Genomic DNA, 13,273 nt, shown 5'->3' with positions numbered 1-13,273 from the left:
CAGGCCTCTCATTTTTTAAAGGACAACAATCAGTAGAACTCAGTCAGACACATCTATTTTTGAAATAAATGATTTCTTTTTTTCTATAAAAGGTGTAGTTTATGTAAAAGCGGAAATACCCCGATGCTGTTACTTTTCCTTTTGACTTGATTGTTACTAACAGATCCAAGGTTGACAGAGGGTTATGGGAATTAAACTGCATGGAGAGGAGACCATTCCCTCTCGTGCAAACGTGTTTTATAAGCCTTTAAGAAAGACAGTAAAGTTTTGTTACTGAGCGTTGTGTGCAATATGTCCTGTTATGGTGATGGTGAACTGTGATGACAGTTCATTATTAAAAACACTTAAGCCCTCCAAATTTCCCATTATCCGAACCAATATGTGTGTTCATGAATATGCAAATAATAAGCATTTGTCTCTCCTCCTGGTCAGTGCGCTTAAGAGCTTTATTAAGCTTTATGCATTAGAAAAAGAACCACACACTCTTATGTACACTGGCTCGTAAAGGTAGATAAGTCAACAATTACAGTGTGTTCATTCCATCAGCTTCACTTTGCCCTTCAGCTGGTAAAATTAAATGGGGGAAGTCTTTATTAATCCCTATACGATTTACATTTGATACACATTTGAAGTGGCCAAATGAAAGAGAGCATGATGGGAAAAGTCATTTAGCTGTATTGGTCATCTAATAGATGCTATTTTCAAAATTGCAGAAGGACAATATTTGTTAACTGATCAGATTGCATGATTGAATTTCTTTAGTACTGTTACATGAAGAACTCTCTTGGTGATACTGATATTCCAATGTGAAGTCTTCTTAGAGTTGGATCACAGTTGGGCATACTTTTATAAAAGCACGTTTTTGAATGACTAAGATATGTAGTGGACAGCCTACTTCAATATACTCCATTTATCAGAAGAAGACTGGGAAATTTAAAACATTCTGAAAAAGAAAAATGGAACTCTGGTTTTAAATTCTTTTTCAATGGCATAATAGTCACTTAGTCTGTCTTTAGCACTCATTAAAAAGAGATTCAGAGCTGGTTTGGAGATACAGATGCTATGAATGGAAATTTGATTATGAGGTAGAAACATGAAACCAAACCCAAGATGTTAGAGAGGCAAGTCTCTGCATCTTAAAATGATGCTAATGACTGAATAATCTCTCTTCCAGACCAGGTCTAGTAACAGACCAGAGCGCCACAACCTCTTTGGTTTAATGCTTTAAAGTCTGTAATCGCTGAAACCGGGCAGCTTGTTAATGATGTAACATCATGAGCCCTAAAACATCAACACATTTCTCCCTCTGGGCTAATTCTGACCACATGTCCTCAAGCTAACTGTGGGAGATCATTCCTGCTGGTTAACATGCTGCGGTTTCATCAGCTACAAACTGTGTATTTAAACACAAACTAGGCAAAACTATATTGCACCATGAGGAAACAATATCATGAAGTGGGTATCTACTAAATCAACATGGTGGTTTACAGCGGGAAATAAAACCAATTTTCCATCTCTCAAATTTAGGGTCAGTCCTTTGTGCCTTGATTTAAATGAAATGCTTGAAATCGAACATCTTATAAACAGGTTAAATAAATGTACTAATCATCTCTAATAATTATTTTTTTTTTTTTGCCAAGTATATCACAAATTATAAATGGTTTCAACAGTTTTGCATACAGACGGCAATACATTTAATATTTAATCTGTAAAATCACATGAAGATCACCAACTAAACACAAGAGGAACACAAACATCCATACATTAAATGCAGGGAAGAAATAATACTTTCAAGAGCATATATTCATCAGAACTAAACATATTTACACACCTCTGTAAGAACAAACCCTTACAGTGACATTTCTCAGCTCCGTATAGAGTGTCTCATCCCATTTCAAGTCTATAATGCCTATCCAAATCCATTGAGATCCTTTTCAATTTTGACCTATTCCAGATCCTCAAGAGGATCACGCTAAGAGGATAATGATGACTAACTTCTCCCAAGCTGAACCACATGCCCTGAAATATTGGTCCCTATGAATGTAATGGAATACACAGCTGTTGTGGTCAGCTTCAGCATGTGACTTCCTTCATTTGGAAATGGAGGGTGCAGGTATAGGAAACCGAATCTCACTTGGCATCGTCATGCTTTCAGGAACAGTCGAACAGAAAGCTTTTCCACATGGTAACATGGTAATGGTAACTTTTCCAGATGTTATGGGTTTTGGCTGTAGTATGTTCTCCAATCACATCATCTTCACCACCTTGAGTGCATCCTGTCACAGAAGTCTGGCTTAGAACCAGTGTTTATACTAACCAAAAGGACTTGAAATTGATAACATTTGTGCTATCCTGGGATTATAAATGAATCAATAAAATCCTATTATTCACCAAGTCTCTGTTGGTTTGCTGTTGGTTGGTTTGCTAATTTGCTGTGATTCTTAACTTTTGGAAAAAAGCCACTGGCCTGTCTAAAGCATAGTCTTTGTCTTGATCTTCACATTACTCTAGTGCAGAGTTCCAGTGGTCTTAGCAATAGAGCAATGATCGGATTACTGGAAAAGTCATTTGTTTCATGACTTCCACTTGATTTCTTCAGTGATTCAGTCTCTTGTCCATTGCTCCATCACCCTCTTGTAAACATTGATTCCTTAATACATTAACTTTTGGTTATGACACACTGTTTCAGCATTATGACTATGAAGCCTCACAATTTACTGCACAGTGCTGGGACAGCCTTTGTACCTTCCATATCATATCTCCATCTTCGCTAGCTGCTTCTTCCCTTCGTTCATCTGGTGCCGATGTTCTTATACTGGCACATGAGCAGGTTTTTGAAGGTCTTTTTGAAGGTGGCGTTACAGAGTGCATAGCAAGCGGGGTTGATGGTGCTGTTGACGTAGCAGAGCCAGTAGCCAATGGCCCAGACTGTGTCTGGAACGCACGACTGGCAGAATGTGCTGATTAAAACCATTACATTGTATGGCGTCCATGTGATAATGAAGGCCAGCAGGATGGCAAAGATTGTCTTTGTCACTTTCTTCTCTCGTGCCGCCATCTGCCTTTTCCTCTTCACCTGGCTGCGGGCGATGCTTGCAAACTTGCGTGCCACTGTGCGGGGACGGTTCACAGGAATGGAGCGCCTCTCGCTGGCACTGTTAGGCGGGACGATCTCGATGGCTGTGATGCACTCGTCTCCCGCTTGTTTGGTGACGATCTTGATCTTGGACCATTTGGATTGAGGGTTGAGTTTAGGAGCGGCGGTGGGCACGGGTGTCAAGCCGGCCTCTGAAGTCACTTCACTGTTCGCTCGTTCTTTAGGCTCTTTAGGAGCTATGCTGACTGTGCTGGAGTCATTCGAGCTCTCCTTCTCCTCCGGCTGCACGCAGGAGTCAGCTTTAGCGGACACCACAGACTCGTCTAGTTTACCGTTTTTCATGGTGTCCACTGTAGAACAGGTATCCAGGCTAGGTTTAGGAGGAGACTGATTGTTGTTGTTCTGCTTCAAGATGTGACTCTTGAGGAGACCGCTAGATTTGGGGCCTTTCTTCTCCTTCTTCGCCTCAGGGTTCTGCTTGGACACACGGCTGCGGCTGGCCAGAGAGATGTGCACATAAAGCACCGTCATGATGACCACTGGCAGGTAGAACGCAGCGATGGCCGTGCCGAACGTGACCGCGGGGTTGGAAAGGAACTGGATGTAACATTCACCAGGCTCTACAGTCCGTTCTCCGACGATGAACTGCCAGAACAGGATAGCAGGAGCCCACAGGATGAAAGACAGGATCCAGGCGGAGGCGATCATGAGGCCGGCCATCTTGGTGGTTCTGCGTGCCGGATAACTCAGGGGTTTGGTCACACAGAAGTATCGGTCAAAGCTGATGATTAACAGGTTCATGACAGAAGCGTTGCTGACCACGTAATCCAGCGCGAGCCACAGGTCACACACAACAGGGCCGAGCGGCCAGTAGCCCTTGATGATGTAGACGGTGTAAAGGTTCATGGAGAACACACCGATGATGAGATCTGCACAGGCCAGGCTGAAGAGGAAGTAGTTGTTGACGGTCTGTAGGTGTCGATTGACCTTGATTGAGAGCATGACAAGGATGTTGCCCACAACGGTGACAAAACTGAGAGATCCTGTAACCAGTGCAATGAAGACCATCTCCACCGTCCTGTTTGGGCTGTAACTGTCCGCCACAACTGCTGCACACGAGCCATTGGTCCTGCTGCTGTCACAACTGAAGTTGACATCACTGGATACGTTGCTCAGCGAGCCTGAAATACACACACAACACACACAGGCAATGTTATAAATGACTAAAATCATAAATGATGCTTAATATCTGCCAATATTGTCAGCTTGATTGCAGAGACACTATTGGAAGAGAGCTGAGCTGGATGAAGACGTCACTTAATCATCAATGAAATGACTTGAAGTGCAAAACTGACTTTGTTAGTGTCCTCTTGCATTATTAACAAACTATTTTCCTGTTTCGACACTGTAAAGCTGCTTTAACGTAATCAGTATTGTATAAAGCACTATATAAATAAAGGTGACTTGACTTGTCAAAAAAGTGTGGATGCAATTACTGAAACTATTCACATACTGATAAAAAAATAAGCAGTATTTGCATATGGGGAAATAGCATGGCAGTCATTATGATGCATATTACTGAAGAGCATTCATTTGCATCCTGAAATATAAATATGCTGTTTATATTAAAAGGAAGAGGCCCAGTTCTCCATGACTTCTGTAATCGTGCCCATATGGAAAGAAATGAATCAAGGAAGAAAATCCTTTGGGACATCATTGTACATTTGTTTGGTAGAATGTGGCCCAGCTGGCAAGAAATAATTCAACAGCTCTGAAATCACTTTGAGCTGTTACAGTTATCATGAAACATACAGCCCTATATATCTCAGTCTAATTTACTTTTATTTCCTTGCAATTTTGTGCAGCTTTGACTTCTTCTTGAACTGTATTAATTATGTTTTCTTTTATTATAAAAAACTTGACCCTCTAAGACTAGCTCTATGTTCGAACTTCTTTTCTATCTACTTTTTATTATTTACTTGTTTAAAAAAAAAAAAAACACCTTACTACATGTACTGTGTTAGACTATGGACCCGGACTTGTATCAGCACTATTTTGTTGGTTGTTGCTTCAATTGTCCTCATTTGTAAGTCACTTTATAAAAGCATCTTCTAAATGATAAAAGTATATACATATATATTTATACAAACACTGGCACATAATTAACATGACAAAAAAAGTCATTAGTTCATTAGGGTCAAAAACAATGTACTGTTGTACAGTATATGCTATATGTTAATGTTTAAAGACATTTAATATAATTTATTAGGAAATATTTGGTAAAGGTAAGGTTCAATCTATTAAAATTAGAAACATTAATGTATGATACTTTTATTGCATTTATCTTGGTTATTGTTAATTTCTACATATTTTTAACATTTTATAAATTAACATTACTGTATAAAGGACAAACATTAATTAACAATGACCTACAGAACAATGAAAATGACAAAATAACATTAACCTAGATTAAAACAAGTTGTACAAATTACTGTTCATTGTTAGTTCATTACAGAGTAGCTTATTACAAAGTGTTACCAAATAATTACTGATCTACACATTTGTGTTGTGTTGGGCCATCAGGTGAGCGGTCTCAGTTGAAGAGAAGAGTAACTGAATCCTCATGATTAATAATCATATTTATATTTATATCATACAGTAGATATTCAAGTAAGTATCTTGTTTTATAAAATATTAAGGGTTTTGGCATGTCATTTGTGAATGTGGGCTGCATTTCGAGAGGTTTCGTCATAATGCAAGCTGCATGCTTAACATTTACGAGAGACAGGACATCCTGCACTAACATATAAAATGGTAAGTTAAAAAAATGACAATTATTAAATGCATTAATGTGAGAAAGTTTTGGTTTTAGATCATGAATTATCTATCACCTTCATTTATATTTCTAAGAGCTGTTGTCATACTGAAAGTATTGATCCATTGTGTAAAATCCTATTTAAAGCAACTCAATTCGAAACTAAATGCACAAAATACACTAAAGCAAGTGCATCAGAACAAACACAAGTGTTTTAAAAACTCTTTTTGCCTTTGCCCATTTTGATATCTAGAGAAGTATTGTCTGTCATATCTTTTGAAGGTTGCCATCTTCTGGATAACCAGAGAAACGACAACCCATCACCACAAATCAACAAAGATAAAGACATGCAAAGACTGCCTCCCTAAAATGCTTCAAACTACTCATGATAAGTGAAGACATAAATAACCTTTTTTACTATTGGATCTGAAATCAGTTTCCCACCAGAGGAAGGACCTAGACCCAGCTTCTCTCTTTATCTTTATTCTCTCTTAAAACCACCGGACTGATCATCAGCAGGCATCAAAGCACTGCCAGACACCACATCTCCTATTCCTTTTGAAAGCTTCTGACAAACAGACATACATTCTCCCCTCCTCACTCATGCCAAAACAGATCACACTTCTTAAAGACTGTGGCTATTGGTTACGTCACAGATTAGAAAGTTGATATAGTTTGGGTCTCGTGCAGTATTTCCCCCTTGGGTGCAGGTGATTTAGTGTGAGGAGAGGATTCGTTACCCCTTATCAAATATGAATCGGCAATTACTCAACTGTGGATTCGAGCAGAGTGGAAAGATAAGTGCCAAGCCTCATTAAATATGAATCAAGAATATTCATCTGATATAACTGTGGGAGAAAGCTCTCCAGGACTGTTTTATTCAGCTTTCTTGTACAATTTGACTCTGTACACAAGCCCCAACCCCTAAAACCCCAAACCACTCTAGTGAAGCAGAACAGCTGAAGATCTACTATGTGTGTCAAGCTGCTATAGAGCCAGGGTAAGTATATTTGATTATTTTTAAAGCTGGTTTTTATTTCTGTTTAGTTGATAGTTTTTTATTTAGAATTAGTTTTTTTCAATGTGTCAAGATTGAAAGCAGAACCTCATCTAAGCAAACACACACAAAAGTGCACACGCTCTGTTGCACACGTCCCATGCATCACAGAACCAGAGGCAGGGTGTGCGGATCACTCAAATACAGAAGTCCTGCAAGTATGGCCACTACATCACTGTAAGACCAGCTTCGGGTGAAAGCTTGACTTTTCTGCCTGCCTTCCTCTGATCTGATTAAAAATCTTACAGTTGGAATCAGAGTTCATAAACAGAATAATACCAGTACAAAGCTTAGCATTCAAAATTGAAATCTGTTTCCACAAACAGTCTGAGACTCAGTCATCCTCAAAGTAAATGTATAATGAGGCATTCAATGTCAGGACAAATCCTTCTCTCTCTCTCTGATGGTTGGATTTTATTTGCGTATGCTTTACATTCAATGATATTCATTTCCTTCGATGGGCCGGGTGTAAGGTTTTGTTTTTCCACCCATGAAGACTTGTCCCCTCAAAACTCTGTCCCCTCAATGCTGCAGGGCGGCACAGAAACGTCACCTGACAAAGCCTGCATTGCTTGTTTGTTTTGTTCGAGGGTTTTCTCCTCTTCTGAAGATTAATATTCAGAGAGTCAAAGCTCTTTGAGGATGGAGTGACATTTGTGTGCTGAGAGGGTGGCTGAGCTTTGAACCAGCTGCTTGTGTCAGGAGATAAAAACAGTCTGGAACATTTCGACATGCTGACAAACACCTCGGCAAAGTCTACACTAAACATTCGATTCTTGCCGTTACCAGTGGATTTTGAACAGATTGTGCAGTTGCAGGAAAGCAGCACTTTGCATCTCCATTGTAAATTATGGCAAGCCAAGCCACCACCCTCCTCCTCCTGATTCTATCAGTTTGCATCCGATGGGCGGAACTGAATATCAATAACAGAGTCTCAAATTAACCGATGATTCCCGTATCTCACTGCATGATGAATACGTGACTCTGACGGTGCAAGCTACTGAAACCGGACACTCAATGTACATCCAGTTATAGTCCAAGAATAATATATTACAAGATGAGCTGCATCTGTTTTTATTTTTATCCATTATGCTCCTAGAAAGGGTAAACAACAAGTGTCCACTAAACTGCAGCAACCTCTCAAACAAATGATTTAGTACCATAACTGCATGATGCAACCTCAAAATGGCTAAACACTTATTGCATGCACAATTAATCAGGTGGGAGTCAGTGGCATCTCTTTTTCTGAAGTTCTCACACAGCTGTAGCTGTGGCTGTGGAGTTGGCAGGATGCAGATGCAGAGAGGGTGATCAGTGCTCAGCCTGCAGCAGTGAGATATGAGGGGTCTGATCTCAGCTGGCTCTCAGCACCACAGCAGCCCTGTGCCCGATCCCAGCCCCATGCCAATGCCACGCAGATGTATTCCTCTTCCCCATTCTGTGCTCCTCAGCTCAATGTCCTAAACATGTCGACACGGGACCTGCCTGACAGAGCTTTGAAGAACAATACCAGCGTAACCAGTCTACAGTTACCAAGAGGACGGTAATCTGTGTCCACAGAATGACCCCAGAGAGGAGAGCAGTGATATGTCATTGATGTGTCAAGATGTTATTAATGGTGCTCATTTCTAAATGAACACCATTAGGCTGAAGGAGAGCTCCGTGGCTTATATAATCATAATAATTCATCTACTTTTACCCGCTCTCACCTCGACTCATCTCTCTCTCTGGACACATTCTGCATATTAACTCCTTATTGATGACCCTTATCTCTCCCTCTCTCTCAAACACATGGACTTCTTTTCCTCAAGTCAGTTATTAAATATGTGGTTTGACAGACAAAAATTCTTAAACACAAACCAAACACTTCTGGATCCGTCTAAATATATTATTTAGTCCCAGTAGAGATCCCTCTAAATATATCCTTGTAAGTATATTTAAAACTTACAAAACTGCATAATTACATGCCATAAAATTAAATCACAAAAAAGCCATTATGTCATAGTGAATATATAATTACATTTCATTGTAAAAAGAGCATTAAAACATGAATATAATAATGATTATATACTATTACTGCTCTCTTTTAAAATGGAGAGAGAGAAAAGAGGGAACAAAACAAGCAGAATCACTAGGTATTCTGTCACACATTATAGCGATGTTTGTGTAAGTACCTTCAAAAAGCCTGTTATTTTTCATTGGAGACTCTACTTTCTTTCTAAACATTTTGCTAGGCCATTTTGGCTGGCTTCAGTTTGGCTGCATGTACAGTGAGGCGGTGACACCCTGACAAAAATACAGTTTCCAGAGTCTCCTAACAAACCGAATCACAAACCGAGACTTTTATATAAGCTGTCATTCTCTCAACTGTGTGTCTGCTAAGCACAAGGATGCAAAAGACAGCAGCTGTTGCTCCAATACTTCTCCGCTTAACACACGCTGGCACACTCTTACATGTTCATAACGGCTAAACGCTTCGACTTTTAAATTTAATTGAATGACAGAGAACAGGAAGGGAGTCAACTCAGCTGCAGAGGATTCGACTATGGATGTAGTCACACACGCTTGTCTGCACAAATAAATGCATGCACACCAACAAACACATGGATGCTGCTCATTTAATGACTCTACTGGGACTAAAGGCAGAAAGCTTCCAGTTACCAGCTGGCAGCTCGAAACACAAAGCCATCTGCTACCATATATACTTTTCCCCACCAGTATCACAAAAATCACACATTAATATCTGTTAATTAACATAAACATCTATAACAATGTGTCAGCATACGGATAACAAGCTGAAAGGCTCCATATAACCATCAAAAAAGTGTCTTCCCAGGACATTTTTCCAATTTTTACTGGGACAAGCAATGGAAAGCATCTTGGACGATCAAAAGTTAGAGTTTGTTAACAAGGTAACCAGGACACACAGACAAATACACAGATGGTGTACAGGCCTCTGCAGATTCGGACAGACATCATAGTGGGAGTGTGTGTGGGTTGCTTTGTGGTCTGTTCGTCAGACTCTTCCTTAGATTCTGCAACGTGCTCGTTATAAGATCCCCCATACTGGCCACTGGCAAACTAATGACTCTCTTGTTCTCTCTCCCACACACACACACACACACAATTCTAATTCTCTGCTAATTCTCTGAAAATTGGTTTGAAATCAGGAACAATGTCCTGCTGCGCTAGAGTTAAATAAATAAAGTTATTGTCTGACAACTTCCAGTGGCATTAGGTGGTATTCATTAATGATAAGTGCAAAGGTCAGTATTGCTTTTCTCCAAAGGGGCTGAAAGATACAATGAACTCCATTAATATTGCAATTTAAGTCAACTCCCTTGAGAAATTAATACACACGAACGAACCCAGTCTGAACTCTTAGCATGTCAAGTCGTGGCTGATCCCCAAAGCTACAGGAATCCACCCGGGGAATCTTTATTGATTTTCAATCAAAGGTGATGGTTTCAGAAGATGTTGACTGGTTGAAATTCTTGTTGTATTGATCTACCATTAAAATAAAGAATAAATAAAATCCCATTACTGTCAGTCCATGTGCACATTTTCATAACCTGAGTTTATTTTATGTTCCCTCAAAGCCTTAGGTGTATGCTGACAGTAGAAGGTGCCATTTGGGATCAGAATTTGCTTTGATGTCCCATGTGAGGCTGTACATGATGTTATAACTATCCGCTCAAGTCTTCTGCACAGTAGTGCTATAACTATACTGAAATGTAAATGCGACTAAATGTAAATGCAACTAAAATGTGCAATGACTGATGAAATTTAGTCCAAAGCGATGTCACAGGTGATGCAACTGTTGGTGACCAGTAGCTTGATGCTCAGGGCTTAGTTTAGAGCTACAAGCCAATCCTGCTGCTTCAGCTGTTATAGCTGTTTTCTCTCGCCTTGTTAAGATCCCACAGAGAACTGGCTGTGTCTCCAGGCATTTCAATCTTTCCTCAGTGTTTGTGTGTGAGTGTAACAGGGTGAAACAGCAGCATAGCGACACACTTTCTACCGTGAAACTGGGTTAACACCCAGCCAGAGACAAAGAGGGAGCGAGTGAGAGAGAGGAAGAATGACAAAAACCGGCACACAGAGAGAGAGAGAGAGAGAGAGAGAATCAGACTTTGACTCTGAGGGATTCTTTTAGTACTTAACCAGTTCACACAGTGAGAAACATGGTCACAGAATCAAAGAACCGCCGTCATCCGCAGAAGTGAGATGTGATTAAGTTAGTCAGAGATAACGGAAATGAGAGATTTGTATTCTTTTAAAATGCTCTCTGAGTGAACCTCGACTGATGCTCATTCTTTTAGTTTCTTTCTCCCATGTTCAGTGCCCCAAAATGTCTCTGTTTTCTGTTTTTATGTCAGTTTGAAGAGTGGAGTCTGTGCAAGTATCTGAGAAGGCATGTGTGTCTGCTCTGTGGTGATATGCACTCTGCTTCTTATGAGCATAAAAGTCAAATTTGAGAACTGGATCCAATGCACAGAGAATCTAGATCAAATATAAATGTGCATTATGGGATTCTTTGATGGTTCTTGTCGCTGAGGTTAACTATTCCACTTTCTCATCTTTTTAATCTATTTAAGACCAGAACAGAACAAGAGGAACAGACAAAAAGTCACTGCATGTTCAAATATACATCATACGTATTGGGCTGTGTTACTACTCTACATTAATCATACAGAGACCACTGAGGCTTGAGAATCAGGTCCTGAAAGATCAGTTAACAGAGTGGCATAGATAGAGTGGAGAGAAACCAGTATTCAATTGGCCAGAAATTCCTTTGTGCCTAATCCTACACTAATCTACATGTAAACATAAACACTAATCTCACCTAAATGTCAATCATCCTTTGTCAAATCACCCAATGTATCAGGACATCCAGCATAAATCACCACTGAATCACTCAACAGTCACACACAAACTCTCAGCCGTTTAAGCTGTTTGATGTTTATATCCCTTTATTCCTGCAAATGCATTGCATACATACCTATATTTACAAAAACATAAGTGGTTTGTAGTTGTAGTTGTAGTTTGTAGTTGTTGTTTAGAGCAAATTAGAGCCAAAACGGTTTTAGTTAATAGTCTTGAATTTGATAACACAAATAAACCATTATATTTAAATCGATCTAGAATTAACAAAAGCATTATGCCACTATATACTCGGAGGTATATAGTGAATGGAATAAACAGGTTTAGTCATTCTGCTGGTGTTTATAAATACCATTAACACTTATTTCATATGCTTTCCCAGTTCATACTGACAATTTGTAAATGGATCTATAAAATATATATTTTTTTTTTTTAAATAACACCGCTACAGTCATTCTTGTCATATTAAGCTTGACGCCTTCACGCGCAACTTACCGTTGAAGTTCCAGGGCGCGAGTCCCTCTGCTTCAGTGCTGTTAGTTACATTCATGTTGCATGATTTTAAAAATGCTCAGCCAGCCAGAAGGGAAAAAGAAAGAAAAAGAATCCACCCTTCCTCATTCACTCCGTCAAGTTTCTGCTCAAGATTATTAGATGGCTTTCCTCATGTTGCTTTTCACATCATGCGCTCTTGACGCGCGCGGCTCTCGCCAGCGGAGAGAAGCTCATTAAGTCTCTCAACATCGCGACTGGCTGCTCACATAAACACACCTCGAGCGGATGGTTTTCTCTAGATCGAGTCGGTTTACAATCCACCAGATGTGGCTCCCATCTGCGCGAGCGCCTCTGATCTCTTTCCAGGAGTTTAGCGCGCGGCTGAGGCAGTGGACTTTTAATGATGTCATCCACCTCCAGCCAATCACCTGAGAGTCCGCAGGTTCGACTGAATCAACCTAGAGCTAGTACTGTCCTGTGAACCCAGCGCTGTCTGATCCCGCAAACTCGAAAACAGACAAATGCAGTAACTGCAATAACCCCCTTAGAGACTGTCAGACCTCATTACTGACCATGGCTAACCGCAGGGCGAAACATCTACCAAGGTGTGAATTATGGTGGTTTTACAAAACAAAAGGTTCAAAAAGGTTAAGGGGTCTTAAAGTATGCTTGAGGTCAACTGTGGTTTCTAACTTTTCAGTAAAGGGTTAGCACGTGCGCAACTGTCAGTAAACATCGCATTCGCCCGAGGTAAAGCAAGAGGATCGATGACGCTCGAGATTAATTTGGATCATACTGGAAAAATATAGACCTAAATATTCGTCTAGAAATACACCACACTTACACTTCACTTACAAGCAAGTGAAGTAGTCATTTGAAAAGGAGAATATGTGTGGCTCCTCAACAGATACGCCCTGAAGGCCAA

The 13,273-nt window shown here is 40.1% G+C and overlaps 1 protein-coding gene across 1 annotated transcript; it reads right to left on the bottom strand.

Annotated features, from left to right (window-relative positions):
* Positions 1-69: 69 nt before the first annotated feature.
* On the bottom strand, positions 70-12,867 carry LOC113051452 (muscarinic acetylcholine receptor M4-like). The gene is made up of 2 exons (XM_026215205.1): positions 12,349-12,867; positions 70-4,278 (listed from the first exon to the last, which is right to left on the bottom strand). Exons 1-2 carry the CDS (start codon positions 12,401-12,403, stop codon positions 2,792-2,794), a joined length of 1,542 nt encoding a protein of 513 aa, XP_026070990.1. The 5' UTR covers positions 12,404-12,867; the 3' UTR covers positions 70-2,791.
* Positions 12,868-13,273: the final 406 nt, after the last annotated feature.

The sequence above is a fragment of the Carassius auratus genome, chromosome 32, assembly GCF_003368295.1.
Source record: "Carassius auratus strain Wakin chromosome 32, ASM336829v1, whole genome shotgun sequence".
Lineage (NCBI taxonomy): Eukaryota > Metazoa > Chordata > Actinopteri > Cypriniformes > Cyprinidae > Carassius > Carassius auratus.
This window is presented reverse-complemented; position numbering and strand designations above follow the sequence as displayed.

Bases quoted from the DNA above. Each gene is read 5' to 3' on its own strand.
- LOC113051452 (XM_026215205.1), bottom strand. From the start codon at position 12,403: ATGAATGTAACTAACAGCACTGAAGCAGAGGGACTCGCGCCCTGGAAC. The intron at 4,279-12,348 runs GTAAGTTGCGCG...TGTGTATTTCAG, and splicing joins CGCGCCCTGGAACTTCAACG to GCTCGCTGAGCAACGTATCC.